This window comes from Hydra vulgaris, chromosome 15 (assembly GCF_038396675.1).
Source record: "Hydra vulgaris chromosome 15, alternate assembly HydraT2T_AEP".
Lineage (NCBI taxonomy): Eukaryota > Metazoa > Cnidaria > Hydrozoa > Anthoathecata > Hydridae > Hydra > Hydra vulgaris.
The window spans coordinates 19,590,965-19,604,509 of NC_088934.1; the positions used below are offsets into that span (position 1 = coordinate 19,590,965).

The window sequence follows — 13,545 nt, forward strand, 5'->3', positions numbered from 1 at the left end:
CTCAGCATATCCTAAGACAATCGCACGGAAACAGATAGCAAACTAAGAAGGTCAGCTTGAGAAGCATACTCAGCAAAGCTGAATTATTACCAAGACAAAATCCAGTTGGAAAATTGTGCCAACAAGTCTACAGCAACAAAAAGAAAGAAGTTCATTTCAATATAAGACCTAATGGTCTTATCACGAAGCACCGCCACAAGGACATAAGCATTTAATGAGTTGGTTCCCCATTTCAAGCCTAACTGATAACGTATATGATTGGAGCAGAATTTGAACTCGCAACCCTTGTACTACGAGTTTTATGCTCTATTCACTGCGCCACGGCTGCTCAATATAAAAATTAAATTCTTGACTGGGGCAAATAAAACAATATTTATATTATCACTACCGTAAGTTATGTGTTGAAACTTTATTTTGATTACACTTTTTACAATTACAATTAGGATTGATCTAAGAATCCAGATTCAGATCAGAATCTAGGGAGGGGCAAAAGTTCGCATTCAAGAATCAGTGCTTTTGACACACTGTACAAGTTATAATGGTACTGCCAACTACTCTCATAAGATCTAAAGAACTCTACATAGTTTTGTAGCTGAAAGAATAAACTCATGATATATAGTGCAGCTGTGTAAGTTTAATAACAGCCTGTCAATATTAATTTTAGTGCGGATGTGGGCGAGGTTCAGTTAAGTTACCCTAACCACAAATTGTCTCGACAATTTAGAATCCTTTTAAACTACAAATTTAAAATGCAAAAGTTTGCTTTTAAAGCTATAAAAATTATTTCCTAATATATCAAAACACTGATTTAAATTGTAACTATATTTTAAGTACCAAATAACGCTTTAAATTTAAGTACGCCCCAAAATAACCTTTTAAATTTAAGTTTAGTTTAATCAGTAATCAAATTGGAAAAAAATGTTATAAAGTTTGACGGAGCTCGGCCCCGTTATGGCCTGGTTTTGCTGACTTTGATAGATATAGTTCTATTATTTGCAAGTGTTCTGATGCTGCAACCGTGACTTGAAAATAATAACAGATTTTGAGTTAATGGTGTTGCTGGTAAGTGCATTCCATGGTTCACAAACCCAATTTGTAAAAAAGTTAATTCTCTTTATACAGTTTTTGACTTGCGGTTGAAGCTATAACTCGTTTTTACATCTTAGGTCATATGACGTTGATTTGGAAAAGGATAAGGTTGTGGTACATAGAAATCTACTTGCTCATGGTTTTTATTAACTTTGAATTGTTTTATGAGATCCCTTTAAACCTTCTCTCTTCTAGTGTTATCAGTCCCAGTGCTTCTAATATTTTTTCAGTATGGTGTCTTAGGGAGTTTATTAATTTTGTTGCACGATGATGAATTTGCTCTATTTTGTTGATATCGCCTATAAGGTGTCGTGGCCAGGCTTGGTTACCAAACTCTAGATGAGGTCAAAGTGTATAATATTTGCCAGAGAAAAACACTGCGTCCTCTGAATGCCTTTTTTAGCACACCTATTTCTAATTTGCTTTTGCTGCAGCTACATCTACTTGTGATTTTAGTTTCAAATAATCAGACACAAAAATACCAAGGTCATACTCGACTGTGGTACATTTTAATGGATAACAAAAACCATCTTGGCCTAGCATTGTGTAACCATACACTTGTCAAGGTTAAAAACATCCTCCAGTTTCTAGTCCATTCAACGGCTTATTCAATATCGTTTTGCTAGTACAACGCATCAGCTGCTGTTTTTATAATTGTCATTATTTTGCTGTTGTCTGCATAAAGTTTTATATAATTGGAAATGTTGTCTGGTTGGTCGTTTATGTATATCACAAAAAGTAAGGGGCCTAAAACAAATCCTTTGGAAACTGCGCGTGTTACTTTTTCCATTCAGATTTTCATGTCTAAATACGGAGAGTTTTGAAGGTATTTCTTTTCTATAGCTTGCATGAAAATAACTTTTCTCAAGAATAAAATTTTCATATATCTAACTGCTTTAATAACGAACAACAAATGAAATTAAATTATTTTTAATCATCTAGTAGAAAATGAATTTGTTCGTATTCACCCATATATTAGATATATATATAAATATATAATGTTGCTCATATACAATGACTTTATAAGAATAAGTACAGAAATAGTCGGTGTGGAATAAACTTACCATGTCCCGTTTTATACGGGTCATGGTAAGTTCATTATTCCACATGTTTTTAAGTCTAACTCAAAATTTTTTTCAACTTTTTTACATTGATTTTAATTAATCAACACATTTCAAGCGGGTATTCTAAAATTTATTTAAAATACCCGCTTCGGGTAATAATATCCGAACCGCTAATAAATAGCGGTTCGCGAAACGACTACGAAGCGTTTAAAATTTTTTGAAGTAAATTATGTTTTAAAAATTTTTTTATTCTTAACTTTAAAAGGTAGACAACATGTATAGTTTTTCTACCGCTTACTGAAAGTATTAGTGTAAGAAATAATTATAGAAATGGTTGGTGTAGAATACTTACTAAATCTCGTATTTTACGGGTGTACATTTAGTACAATTTAATACGTTTAACAAAAGTATCATCAACTATTTCATTGCACAATTTTGAATTTTATTTCGGCTTTTCTAAAACTTATAATGATAAAAAGTATTTTTTTTTCAACTCGTATTTACATTTATATTTACTAGTTGTTGTATAAAACTGATGAAAAATGTAGGATATATGTTTTTGCAAAGTTGTTAAGGTGCTCCAAGAGGATCTAATAGTTTTGTAACAAAGCATCGCGAATATCTAAGAAGGTATTTAACAAGAAGTTTAACGTCACCTCCCATCTAATATTGCTAATATAGTTAAAGAAGGCATTAAACATGCAACAAAAATGTAGTTTAAGATAGCATTAACAAAGTTAAAAATTATTTTCAAAATATCTTCAATTGGTTAAAAAACATTTTTTCCATTTTTATTTATTCATTTAATTATTTCCAAACATAATAACAACACTTGATTCGTGACTACCAACTTTAAAGTTTTGGAAGCTTGTATATCCATTGTAATGAGAGCGGAGGCCATTTCCGAATCGAACAACGTGTACAAACACAATAGGATATCCGTAAGTTTTAGCTACTGCATATGCTTTGTCCATACTCTCTCGTGCATCGACTTTCTGTAAATAATAAAAATACATATTGTTTAAATAATTAGCAGCGCGTTAAGGTAGTACAATTATGAAAGATAAATTAATAAATTATGTAAATAAAGTATGTAAAATAAGTAATAAATATTAATTAAAGACATTATTGAGTTTAAATCTAAAAACTATTGTTGATATATAAAAAAAAAATGCCTTTGAATCTAAACACTCATTTTTTATAAAGTTTCAAAAATTTTTGTGAATATTGTGGCATTGCTGAAGCAAAAGAGATCACAAACATTCGATTAATTAAAACAGTTAATATAGAGTTGAATATAAATTATAATTGAAATTAGATTAATATGAACTAATATTATGAAATTAGATTAATATGAATTAATATGAATATGAACTATAATTGAAATTAATATAGAGTTGAATATAAATTATAATTGAAAAAATATATAATTGCATTTGTTTTACTGTTGCATTTGTATATGGATTTTAATTTTTTGCCGTATCTTTTTTATTTATTAATCATTAAAAAAAAGATTGGGTTCAGGTTTTTGTAAAAGGAATGAATCAAAATACTTTATGGTGAGCTATTATTTTTATAATTTTATTGTTAAAACTATAATATTATATAGTATAAGTATCATATAACATATAATATAAAAATGTTTGTTTTAATTCTAAGAATATATTTACTTATTTTTTATAATTTTATACTTTGACTTTTTGTTTTTTTAGCATTCTATATTTGTTTTACTATAGATAAAAGTTTAATGCACGTCCAAAATACTTTTTAATTTAATATTAAAACTATTTTTCTATAAAAATAAAAAATAAAAAAAACTTTAGAAAATTTCTGTTTGAAACTAGAGAAGATGAAATTTCACGACCGTAAAACAACATAATAAAATCTAACTATATTTGATATATTTGATATATTTGAGCAAATACTTACATAATTAGTGACGGACCGCAGAACAGCACCGGCAATTTCATTAAACTTCTCTGTTGATGGAAATATTGAGTTATGTCTAGCCCATCCGACTACAAGATTTCGTCTATGTTGTCTAAAAAAGTGAACGTAGCTACCGATTACTGAATGGCCGTCAAAGCCACTAACTTCGTTATAAGCATTAACAGTAAAGTAATATTTTGGATAAAGTTGAGACAAATATTGATGAAGTATTCCTCTAAAATCATCATTGCTTTTTCCACTATGTAGAATCATTTGTTGCTCAATTTCCGCTTTTATGATATCGAACACAACATATTTTTCTTCACACGTGGCGCCTTGCCAGCCATTACGACACGAACATCGGAATGTGCACGAACTGTCGGTTATGTCTTGGCAAGTTCCTCCATTTTTGCAAGGAAGAAGCGAACACTTTGGAGTACAACAAGTATAACCAACGTTGTTTGGGTTGTTGTTGCAAACTTGTTGTCGTGGAATACAGTTGTCATTCCAGCCACAGCTGTTCTTTGTTTGTGGATTACATGATTTAATTCCAAGTTCTACTTTATTCTTCTCGCAATAGTCATACATTAAGGGCCCGAGCCACTTTAGAATACCCTTGTAGTTAATAGTAGGGTGACTTTTCATGTGAGTTGCTGTGAATAAATTCAGTAAAGAGCTCAGTTCCATTTTTATTGGCGAAGGAGATTCAAACTTTTGTTGAGACCATGAAATAAGATCAGCCGCTGGCTTGGAACCGTAAGATGTTACAGATTCACGCTCAAATCCATCTACGGAACTGCTACTTGCCGAATTGGCAATATCATTACAACTTTGGGATGTGCGACCAACACCAACTCCTGCAATTGTCAATTTTAATCGGTCTTCGTTGCACTTTTGTATTTGGTCATCCGTACTTTGCTTAAATTCATCTGCAGAATATCGCCGTGTTATTGCAGTTCGTGCACCCATTGTAGTCTAAATTAATAACAAAAGTTTTGGATTAATGTTTAAGCCAATATTTAACTAACTTCAAGGGTAGAATACACAGAATTACGTTATGAGTTTAAAATATCACCTGTTGAAGAAAATGTGTTCCAAATTCTCTCACAAAGTCATTAACGACAGACTGTCGGTTAGATTCATCTGTGTTATTTAGGCGAATCAAAGAGTTGACGAAGCCATCACTAAATGGCGGCGGATCAAAAGGACTTATTCGAACAGTATAGGTAGCGCATGTAGCATCTCGTAAGGTCAAAACGCCTATGTGAATTAAAAAAAGGTTTTAAAAAATTATTCCAAATACTTTTTTATGTTTAATACAAAATCTTTAGCTTTATGAATAAATCAATCAACAATATGGAAAAGCTAATATTTATAGAGACATAATTCTTATCTGTCTGTAGTATTATTTAGCTGTAAATATTTTTTATTTGTCAGTAAAAAAAAATTTTGTCGTAGATATTTCTTTTTAGTTTGTAAAAGTCTTAGCTGGATAGACATTTTATCTTAGCTGGATAGACATTTTGGATGTCTTTAAAAACTTTTTTTATTTTCTTACTGTAGAATATTCTGGAAAAATGCCAAAAACAAATAAACAAGCTAATGGAATAAAAAAATTGCTCTAATTTTAATAAATTATAATTAAAAGGTTACTGTCGCAATTACAATGTAAAAAATATATGTAACTTTTCCAAATTTATCAAATCACAATAGTGTGATGCTTTAAATCACGTTACTTAATAAGTTTATAAATGTATTTATAAACTTAAGTTAACTGATTACTAAATATGTAAAAATAATCATTAAAAATAAATATTAAAAATCAAGTATAATATTATTATTATTATTATTATTATTATTATTATTATTATTATACAAAAAATATATATATATAAAATTTTATCTTAAAAATTAATTTATAAAAAGGAAATAAAAAAGCTTTAAATTAATATTTATTTCTTACCTCTTTTTTGACTAAAAAAAAGTTCATTGTTTCTGTACTCATTGCTTGATGAGAAAGCAGCATCAACTAAAGGTGGAACAGTTGTTTTAACACCCACACCTTTAAGTTCAGCGCTGACTTCAAACTCTAGGTTTGAAGTAAACGTTGTTCCCTGTGAAGATTTTGATCCAATTTTTTTTGCATAATCATTTAGTGTTGTTATTGTATCTGAACTTGACGATAGACTGCACTGTACAGTCTGAAAAATATTAACAAGACATATAAAGAAATTATTATAGGCTTATATCTATTTTTTTTTTTTTTTCAAAAATTTATGTTTATCACCTGACGCACAGTAACTCCACCATGAAGAGCATAGCTACCAGCAGGTGTTTTATAGGTTGGAACAAAAATATATCCTGTTGAGAAACCTGGATCACTAGTATGAGATGAAGTAAAAGGATTTCCTTGAAGAATATTATATCCAGTCATTATTGAAACAATATTAGGGTACGGTTCATGACCTGGATTACACCATTCAGCATTGCAATAAGGTGTGGCCGAACACTTGCTTTTAAAGGCGAACAGCAAAAACACAAACAAATACATTTTTTTAACTAGTGCAAAAAATTAAAAAAATTTATATAAGGATATTTTACATTTACAAGTTATTATTGGTTGGCTTAGCATTAACATTAAATGCAAAAATAATTTCTTTTAACAACCTAACTGATTTTTATTGATTTTAAATTAGCTTTTAGAGACTATTTTTTCTGTGGATGGTTCTATATTTTCTGGTTTTTAAAAAAAAATCATTTTTAACAAAAATTATTATTACTTTTGACAACACCAAAATAAAATTTTGAAAAAATTTATTGATTTCAAATATTCATTATAGAAAAAAATCTTTTGAATCTTTATCTAATTATAATTAAGTCATTTTTTATGAAAATTGACAATTGTTATAAATAGAGTTATATAATATACCTTTTGTTAGGCGTTTTGTTAGACGTCTATGATATTTACAACATGTCATTTTTGAGGTCTGTAATACTTACAACATTTTTGACGTCTGTAATACTTACAACATTTTTGACGTCTATAATATTTACAACATGTCATTTTTGACGTCTATTGTTCTTCTTTTACTTTGTTTACAAAGTATTTTGTGAAATACTTTGATAATTTGTAAAAATAATTTCTAAACTTGTCTGAATAAAATATAAGCTACTAGACACAGCAAAAGAATTATTTACTTTTACAAAGAATTTTTCAAAAGTGTTCATGAATTAAAAACACTCTTTCTAACATGAAATGCACTCATTTGATATACCAAAAAAAACTTTGAGATATTTATTTTAAGAATATTTTTATTTGTAAACGTTAAAATCTTTTTGATTTGCATTTTTAACCATTTTGGTATGACTTGCATTTTTAACCATTTTGATACTGATATACATATATTCCCTCGTTTTGTGTCATCCTTAAGTTGCAATTTATATAACGACTTTCATTATTAAAAAATTGTGCGAAAATGTAGTGTTGTACTTATGCTTATTTTAAGACGAGATTTTTTTTTTTTAAATATGATGATTTAAATAGGCTTTTTGTTTATAAAGATGTATTTGAATTTATACACTTGTATAAACAAGTGTTTATGCAAGTGTAAAAAATAAAAGTGTGCTTTCTTATTTTAATTGACAATGTTTAGACTTGTCTAGAATTGTATATTAATACTAAAACTTGAAGCTATATAAAGTATTCATACTAGATAAAGTTATAACAAAATATGTATAACCAGCTGATATATGACAAAATATTTAAGTATATTTAGCTGAAGCAGATGCGTAAAAACGAATAAAAATATAAACATGTAACATGTTTTTGAGAACGATTAAATTTTTCTTCTTATTTAAAATCAGTTTTATTTCACTGATCGATTACAAAACCACTATATTACTACTAAACTGATTTGGCTCGTTAAAGAAAATAAAAATAGAAAATAACAATTTATTTTTTAGAACGATTTGATTTTTCTTCTTATATAAAACCAGTTTCATTTCATTGATCGATTACAAAAACACTATATAATTACTAAACTAACTTGTTAAAAGATATACAAAAAAAAATCCTCCTAATTATAAGTTATTGAAGAATATACCAAAAAAAAGCAACCCATAATTCTACGCTATTAAAGAAATTTCATAACAAACACTTTTTAACAAACCTTAAAAACAAAAAATTGAGTTCACTTTAAATTTAGATCTTGTGATTTGTTAAACGAAAAAAAAAACTCTGCAAGAAAGCGAGAACTATTGAGATTTGATTTTTATTTGAAAACATAAATAAACGACAGTTAATACTCCCATTTTTAAATTGGAGTTTAATCAGTAAGAGAACCGTAGTTAAGCAAATAACTACGTAGTTATGCAATAGGGATTCCGATTAAAACTAATTTAACGATAAAAGGGAATTAAAAAATTTACCTCACAGTCTTTAAAAACAGTTTCAAATGCTAAAAGCTGTTTTTAAAATTTATCAAAATTTAATAACGATCCTTTATGTCTTAACACCGTCACACTTAACAGCTATGACAAAGCGCCGGCAAATATGTTTTTTATTAATCGAAGCAAATACCTGGTACTGAAATGTAACATATATTACTTAAACAAAAATATGATTTAAGAAGGGAGACCTTAATAATGAAATAATATAATAACAAAAAACAAAAACTAATAAATGCAAGTTCTTAAAATAATTTATGCTACTCGTTATTTTCTATCCTGTTATTTATTATTATTTATTTATATTATTTATTATTATTTATTTATTTAATTCTTACGTTTAGCGCTACGGCTTTTACTTTTGAAGCGAATTTTTTCGGGGGGATATAAAACCCAAATGGAATTGTTTGTGTATCAATTATTATTAATGTCAAGAAGGAACTATTGTAAAAATCGCTATTATTGTTCTAAGCGAAATATTTGTGAAGTAATAGTTACAAAAAAAAAAAAAGCTAAAACCAGATTCTTGATCTTTAAACAGGATTTTAACGAATTGTTAACAAATTTTTTAACGAGTTTTAATAATTATTTAACAATTAGTGGAACAAATAGCAAACAGTATATTTGTTGACCGACAATTTATGAGGACCGAATACTCGTTAAACTCTGAAATCAAGGTTTAACAAATATTCAGTATTCGGCCAGTGCTTAGCTATGACTAGACTTTTTTTTTTTTTTTTTTTTTTTTTCTATTTATTTCGTCATTTTACACATTTTACAATGTTATCTATAAATTTAAACAAATATATATAATTACAAGCTGACTGGGGCAAGTAGAAGTCAAAATGACTTATCATCAAGCCCCTTTGTAAAATACAAAAAAAAAATACAATTAAATTTTACATCTTCCAATATTACATAAAAGAGTGAAATTAATAAGTTTAAAAAAAAAAAAAAAAATTTGGTTAGAAATTTTAGAAGGTTAAAAAAGAACTTAAAGTTAAAAAAAGAACTTAAAGTTAAAAAAAGAACTTAAAGTTAAAAAAAGAAGAAATTTAAGATAAAGTTAAAATATAAAATAACAAATAAAAAATTACAAATCTGTATATATTCGTATACATATTAAAGACAATAAACAAACAAAAAAATTTAATTCGCTTCATATGCATATACATATTCAATACAAATTGTATTGAATATGTATATGCATATGAAGCAAATTAAATTTTTTTTTTTTGTATTACAATATTAAAATTAAATAAAGTACATAAAAAATTAAAAATACAAAATTATTTCGATTTTTTTTAAAAAAAATGAGAGAATGTACGTAATGTTTAAATTTAGTAAGTGTTTTTTTATAGTTCTTTTAAATGTAGCAATAGATTTTATTTTTTTCATATTTTCGTCAAGAACCGAATTCCACAAGCGTGGTCCCCGGCATATAGTCGAGAAGTCAGATTTTTTGAGTGATGTTAGTGGGATGTAGTAATTACTCATTGAATGTCTTGTTTTATATTTATGATTAATTCGAGTGAAACTTTAAAAAAAATATTTTGGAATCATTTCATTTTGAAGTTTAAACATAAATAACAAGTTATGGTATATATTTAGTTTGTATACATTTAGAGCATTTATTTTCTTGAGTAACGGCTCGGCACTTTCGTATCTACTTGCGCCCAAAACTAATCTACTTGCTTGCTTTTGTTTTGTATAAATAATTTTTAGGAAAGATAAATGATTGTTTGCCCAGGCAATATTACAATAGTTAATATGACTATGTATAAATGAAAAGTATAAATTTTTTAAACATAAATTATTTAAAAGATGTTTTGTCTTGTACATAATCCCCAGGGTCTTTGAAACTTTGTTCTCGACTAGCTTTATTTGGCTTTTCCAATTTAAATTCTCATCGAAAATTATTCCTAGTATTTTCATTGAAAAAACTCTTTTTATTTTAATATTGTTAATTGTTAGTTCAGGTAATTTGAGTGGAAGGTTCTCGGATTTAGATGACTTAGCAAACAAAATATATTTCGTTTTTTCAATATTTAATGAAAGTTTATTTGCTTCAAACCACTCATTAAGATATATTAATTCTGTGCTTACAATATAAAAAATATTTTTTAAATTTGAGCCAGAAAAGAAAACATTTGTGTCATCAGCAAAAATAATATAATTAAGTATTTTTGAAGACAAATAAATATTATTAATATAAATTAAAAACAGTAGGGGTCCAAGTATTGATCCTTGGGGAACTCCGCAATTTATTTATTATTATTACTTAATAACATCGTAACGGCATCATAACAACTTTGCAACAGCTTCGTAGCAGTTTAACTATTTTATACGTTGAGGAAGTGTGGCAGAATAGTGTCGCAAAGTTTTGATTGTCGCAAATTTGATTGTCGAAAATGTGAAAAAAGAATATTGTCGCAAACTGTCGCGTGATAGATTGTCGAATAACAGAATAAAGAATAATGTCGCAAATGAATTTAATGAATAGTGTCAAAAATAGAAAATGGAATAATTTCGCAAAGGAGTTTAATGAATAGTGTCGAAAACAATAAAACGGAATAGTGTCGCAAATGAATCTAAGGAATAGTGTCAAAAACAAAAAAACGGAATAGTGTCGCAAAATGAGTTTAAGGAATAGTGTCGAAAACAAAAAAATGGAAGTGTCGCAAATGAATTTAAGGTAATATCTTTGATTTTCAAATAGTTTGACATTTTTTTTGTTTCAAGGTATTAAATAATTTTTTGAGGATTTTTAAGACCTTTTGTTACCCATGGTTATTCTAGACTTTTGTTTGTTTTATAAAAGTTACATTTTGGGAAGTTTTTATCATAAACTTCAAATAAATGCTTCTTAAATGACAAAACATTTGTATCGTTTGTATCATTTGTATAAAGCGTTTGAGAATGACCTGTTTATCCTGTAGTATTGAATCGCTATTATTATTTGAGGGGTTCAGTGGAAAAGTGGTTGAACCCGCATTTTAAAAATTTTTCGGATAATCACTACCAACAATACATTGAGTATGTATTTTGTTGTGGAAAAAGAACCAAACCCCAAAATCCATCTATACAGTGCTGCTACCTAGTCCACCCACTAAAGCCGGCACTGCTGCTACCTATATTTATATTTACTTTAATAGAAAAATAAATTTTGAATTATGGAAAAGTTGCCTATCCCACAAATAACATGACAAAAGTAAACAGTTCAGATTTGGAACACTTTCTAATGAAAAGTGATTGTGATGATTCAGATGCAAATAACAACCCGTCTCTAGCGGATGATGTTAGTAAAGGTATGTATATAATTAATGAGGCATCAAGATGTACTTTTCATTGAGTTTATCATACAATAATAGCTTCCTGTCTCAATATAGTTTAGGCAGGTTTTCTTCTTCTAGTTTTTTCAAAACTAACATGTACTTATATATATATATATATATATATATATATATATATATATATATATATATATATATATATATATATATACATATATATATATATATATATATATATATATATATATATATATATATATATATATATATATATATATATATATATATATATATATATATATATATATATATATATATATATATTTGCCGAATACATTTAACCATTTCGTAAACATATGTAACTATAAATAGCAGGGGCAAGAAGAAGAAAAATTGTCCTATCGCTAAGCCCCTTTATATAAACCGTAATACAAAATAATAAAAAATAGAAGTCGTAAAATCACAGCATGTAAAACGTTTTTGTATAGAATTGATATAAAAAAATAAACAAAAAAAGATAAAAGTCGTAGGTCCTGAACGTCCGACTTTCACTAGGATAATCCACTTTTTAAAAAATGTATAAATTTTTGTATAATGTAACAAATAATGTAAAAGTAATACAACCAATTATTTGCAATTGCAATTGGAAAAAAAAAATATTAAAAAAAGACAAAATTTAAATCATAATAAAATATTCAGTATATCAAAGATATCAATGTTTAAAAAGCATACACGCAAATACTCATAATCCTAAAACTTTCCTTTTAAACCAGTATATACTTTGAAATATTTAAAGTACATAGTAAAATTTTTATGAACTGTAAATTATTATAAAAGAAGAAGCTGAAGCAATAACAATTGACATAATTTTTTCAAAGTCTGCAAAGTTGATAAAAACCGATGTTGGTTAGGTTTATTAGTATCAACCTGCAAGATTTATTGCAGATTTGAGTATTGGGAGTCAATATGTTGAAGAAAACGCAAGACCTGTACCTATATCAAATTCTGCTTTTAATATTTTTGATAATATTCCTATTTTCACAATTTCGTTTTATTTTCTATTTCGATATTATTCTGGAAACTTTATTGGATTATATTATTATTAGTAAAACAAGCTCTCTTAAAGTTATCATCTGCGATAGATAAATGCTCTCATCTGATAATGAAAAGTTACTTAGTATAATGTTAAATAACAAACTTTCCTTTGATCGCCATGTTAACAATTTATGTAAATCAGCAGTTCAAAAAGTTAACTCGCTCTCCAGACTCGCTTCTTTTATGTCTCTGAATCAAAGAAAACCTTACGCTTTTATTACATCTCATTTTTCTTATTGTCCATTAGTTTGGTTATTTCATAGTAGAAAACTTAACAATTGTATTAACAGAATATACAAAAGAGCCCTTAGAATTGTATATCAAGACTATCAATCTCCTTTTGAAAAACTACTTATAAAAATGGTTCGAAAACTATACACCACAAGAACTTACATCTATTGGCAACGGAAATTTTCAAAGTTAAATTGGAGCTTGCCCCTAAATCGATGGAAGAGATTTTTTGTTTTCGCAATACTTTTCTAAGAGGGGATAATTTTGCATATGACAATATACAAGCTATGAAATACGGTCAACTTTAAGAGGTTACTACTAACCCCTTAAAGTCTTTTCCAGTTTACTAAAAATGAAGTAATGGTGGATCAAACCACTTTCCGATGAGCCCCACATTT

General features: G+C 27.4%; 1 protein-coding gene across 1 annotated transcript; it reads right to left on the reverse strand.

Annotated features, from left to right (window-relative positions):
• Positions 1 to 2,932: 2,932 nt before the first annotated feature.
• Positions 2,933 to 8,402, reverse strand: LOC136091434 (uncharacterized). The gene is made up of 5 exons (XM_065819018.1): positions 6,370 to 8,402; positions 6,046 to 6,283; positions 5,158 to 5,342; positions 4,083 to 5,057; positions 2,933 to 3,148 (listed from the first exon to the last, which is right to left on the reverse strand). Exons 1-5 carry the CDS (start codon positions 6,631 to 6,633, stop codon positions 2,957 to 2,959), a joined length of 1,854 nt encoding a protein of 617 aa, XP_065675090.1. The 5' UTR covers positions 6,634 to 8,402; the 3' UTR covers positions 2,933 to 2,956.
• Between the last annotated feature and the right edge of the window lie 5,143 nt (positions 8,403 to 13,545).

What these genes read in the sequence shown, in the direction of transcription:
- LOC136091434 (XM_065819018.1), bottom strand. Translation starts at nt 6,633, where the DNA reads ATGTATTTGTTTGTGTTTTTGCTGTTCGCCTTTAAAAGCAAGTGTTCG. An exon ending in GAACACATTTTCTTCAACAG is followed by an intron (nt 5,058 to 5,157) that starts GTGATATTTTAA and finishes TTATTAATTTAG; the next exon opens with ACTACAATGGGTGCACGAAC. An exon ending in TGCGGTCCGTCACTAATTAT is followed by an intron (nt 3,149 to 4,082) that starts GTAAGTATTTGC and finishes TATTATTTACAG; the next exon opens with AAAGTCGATGCACGAGAGAG.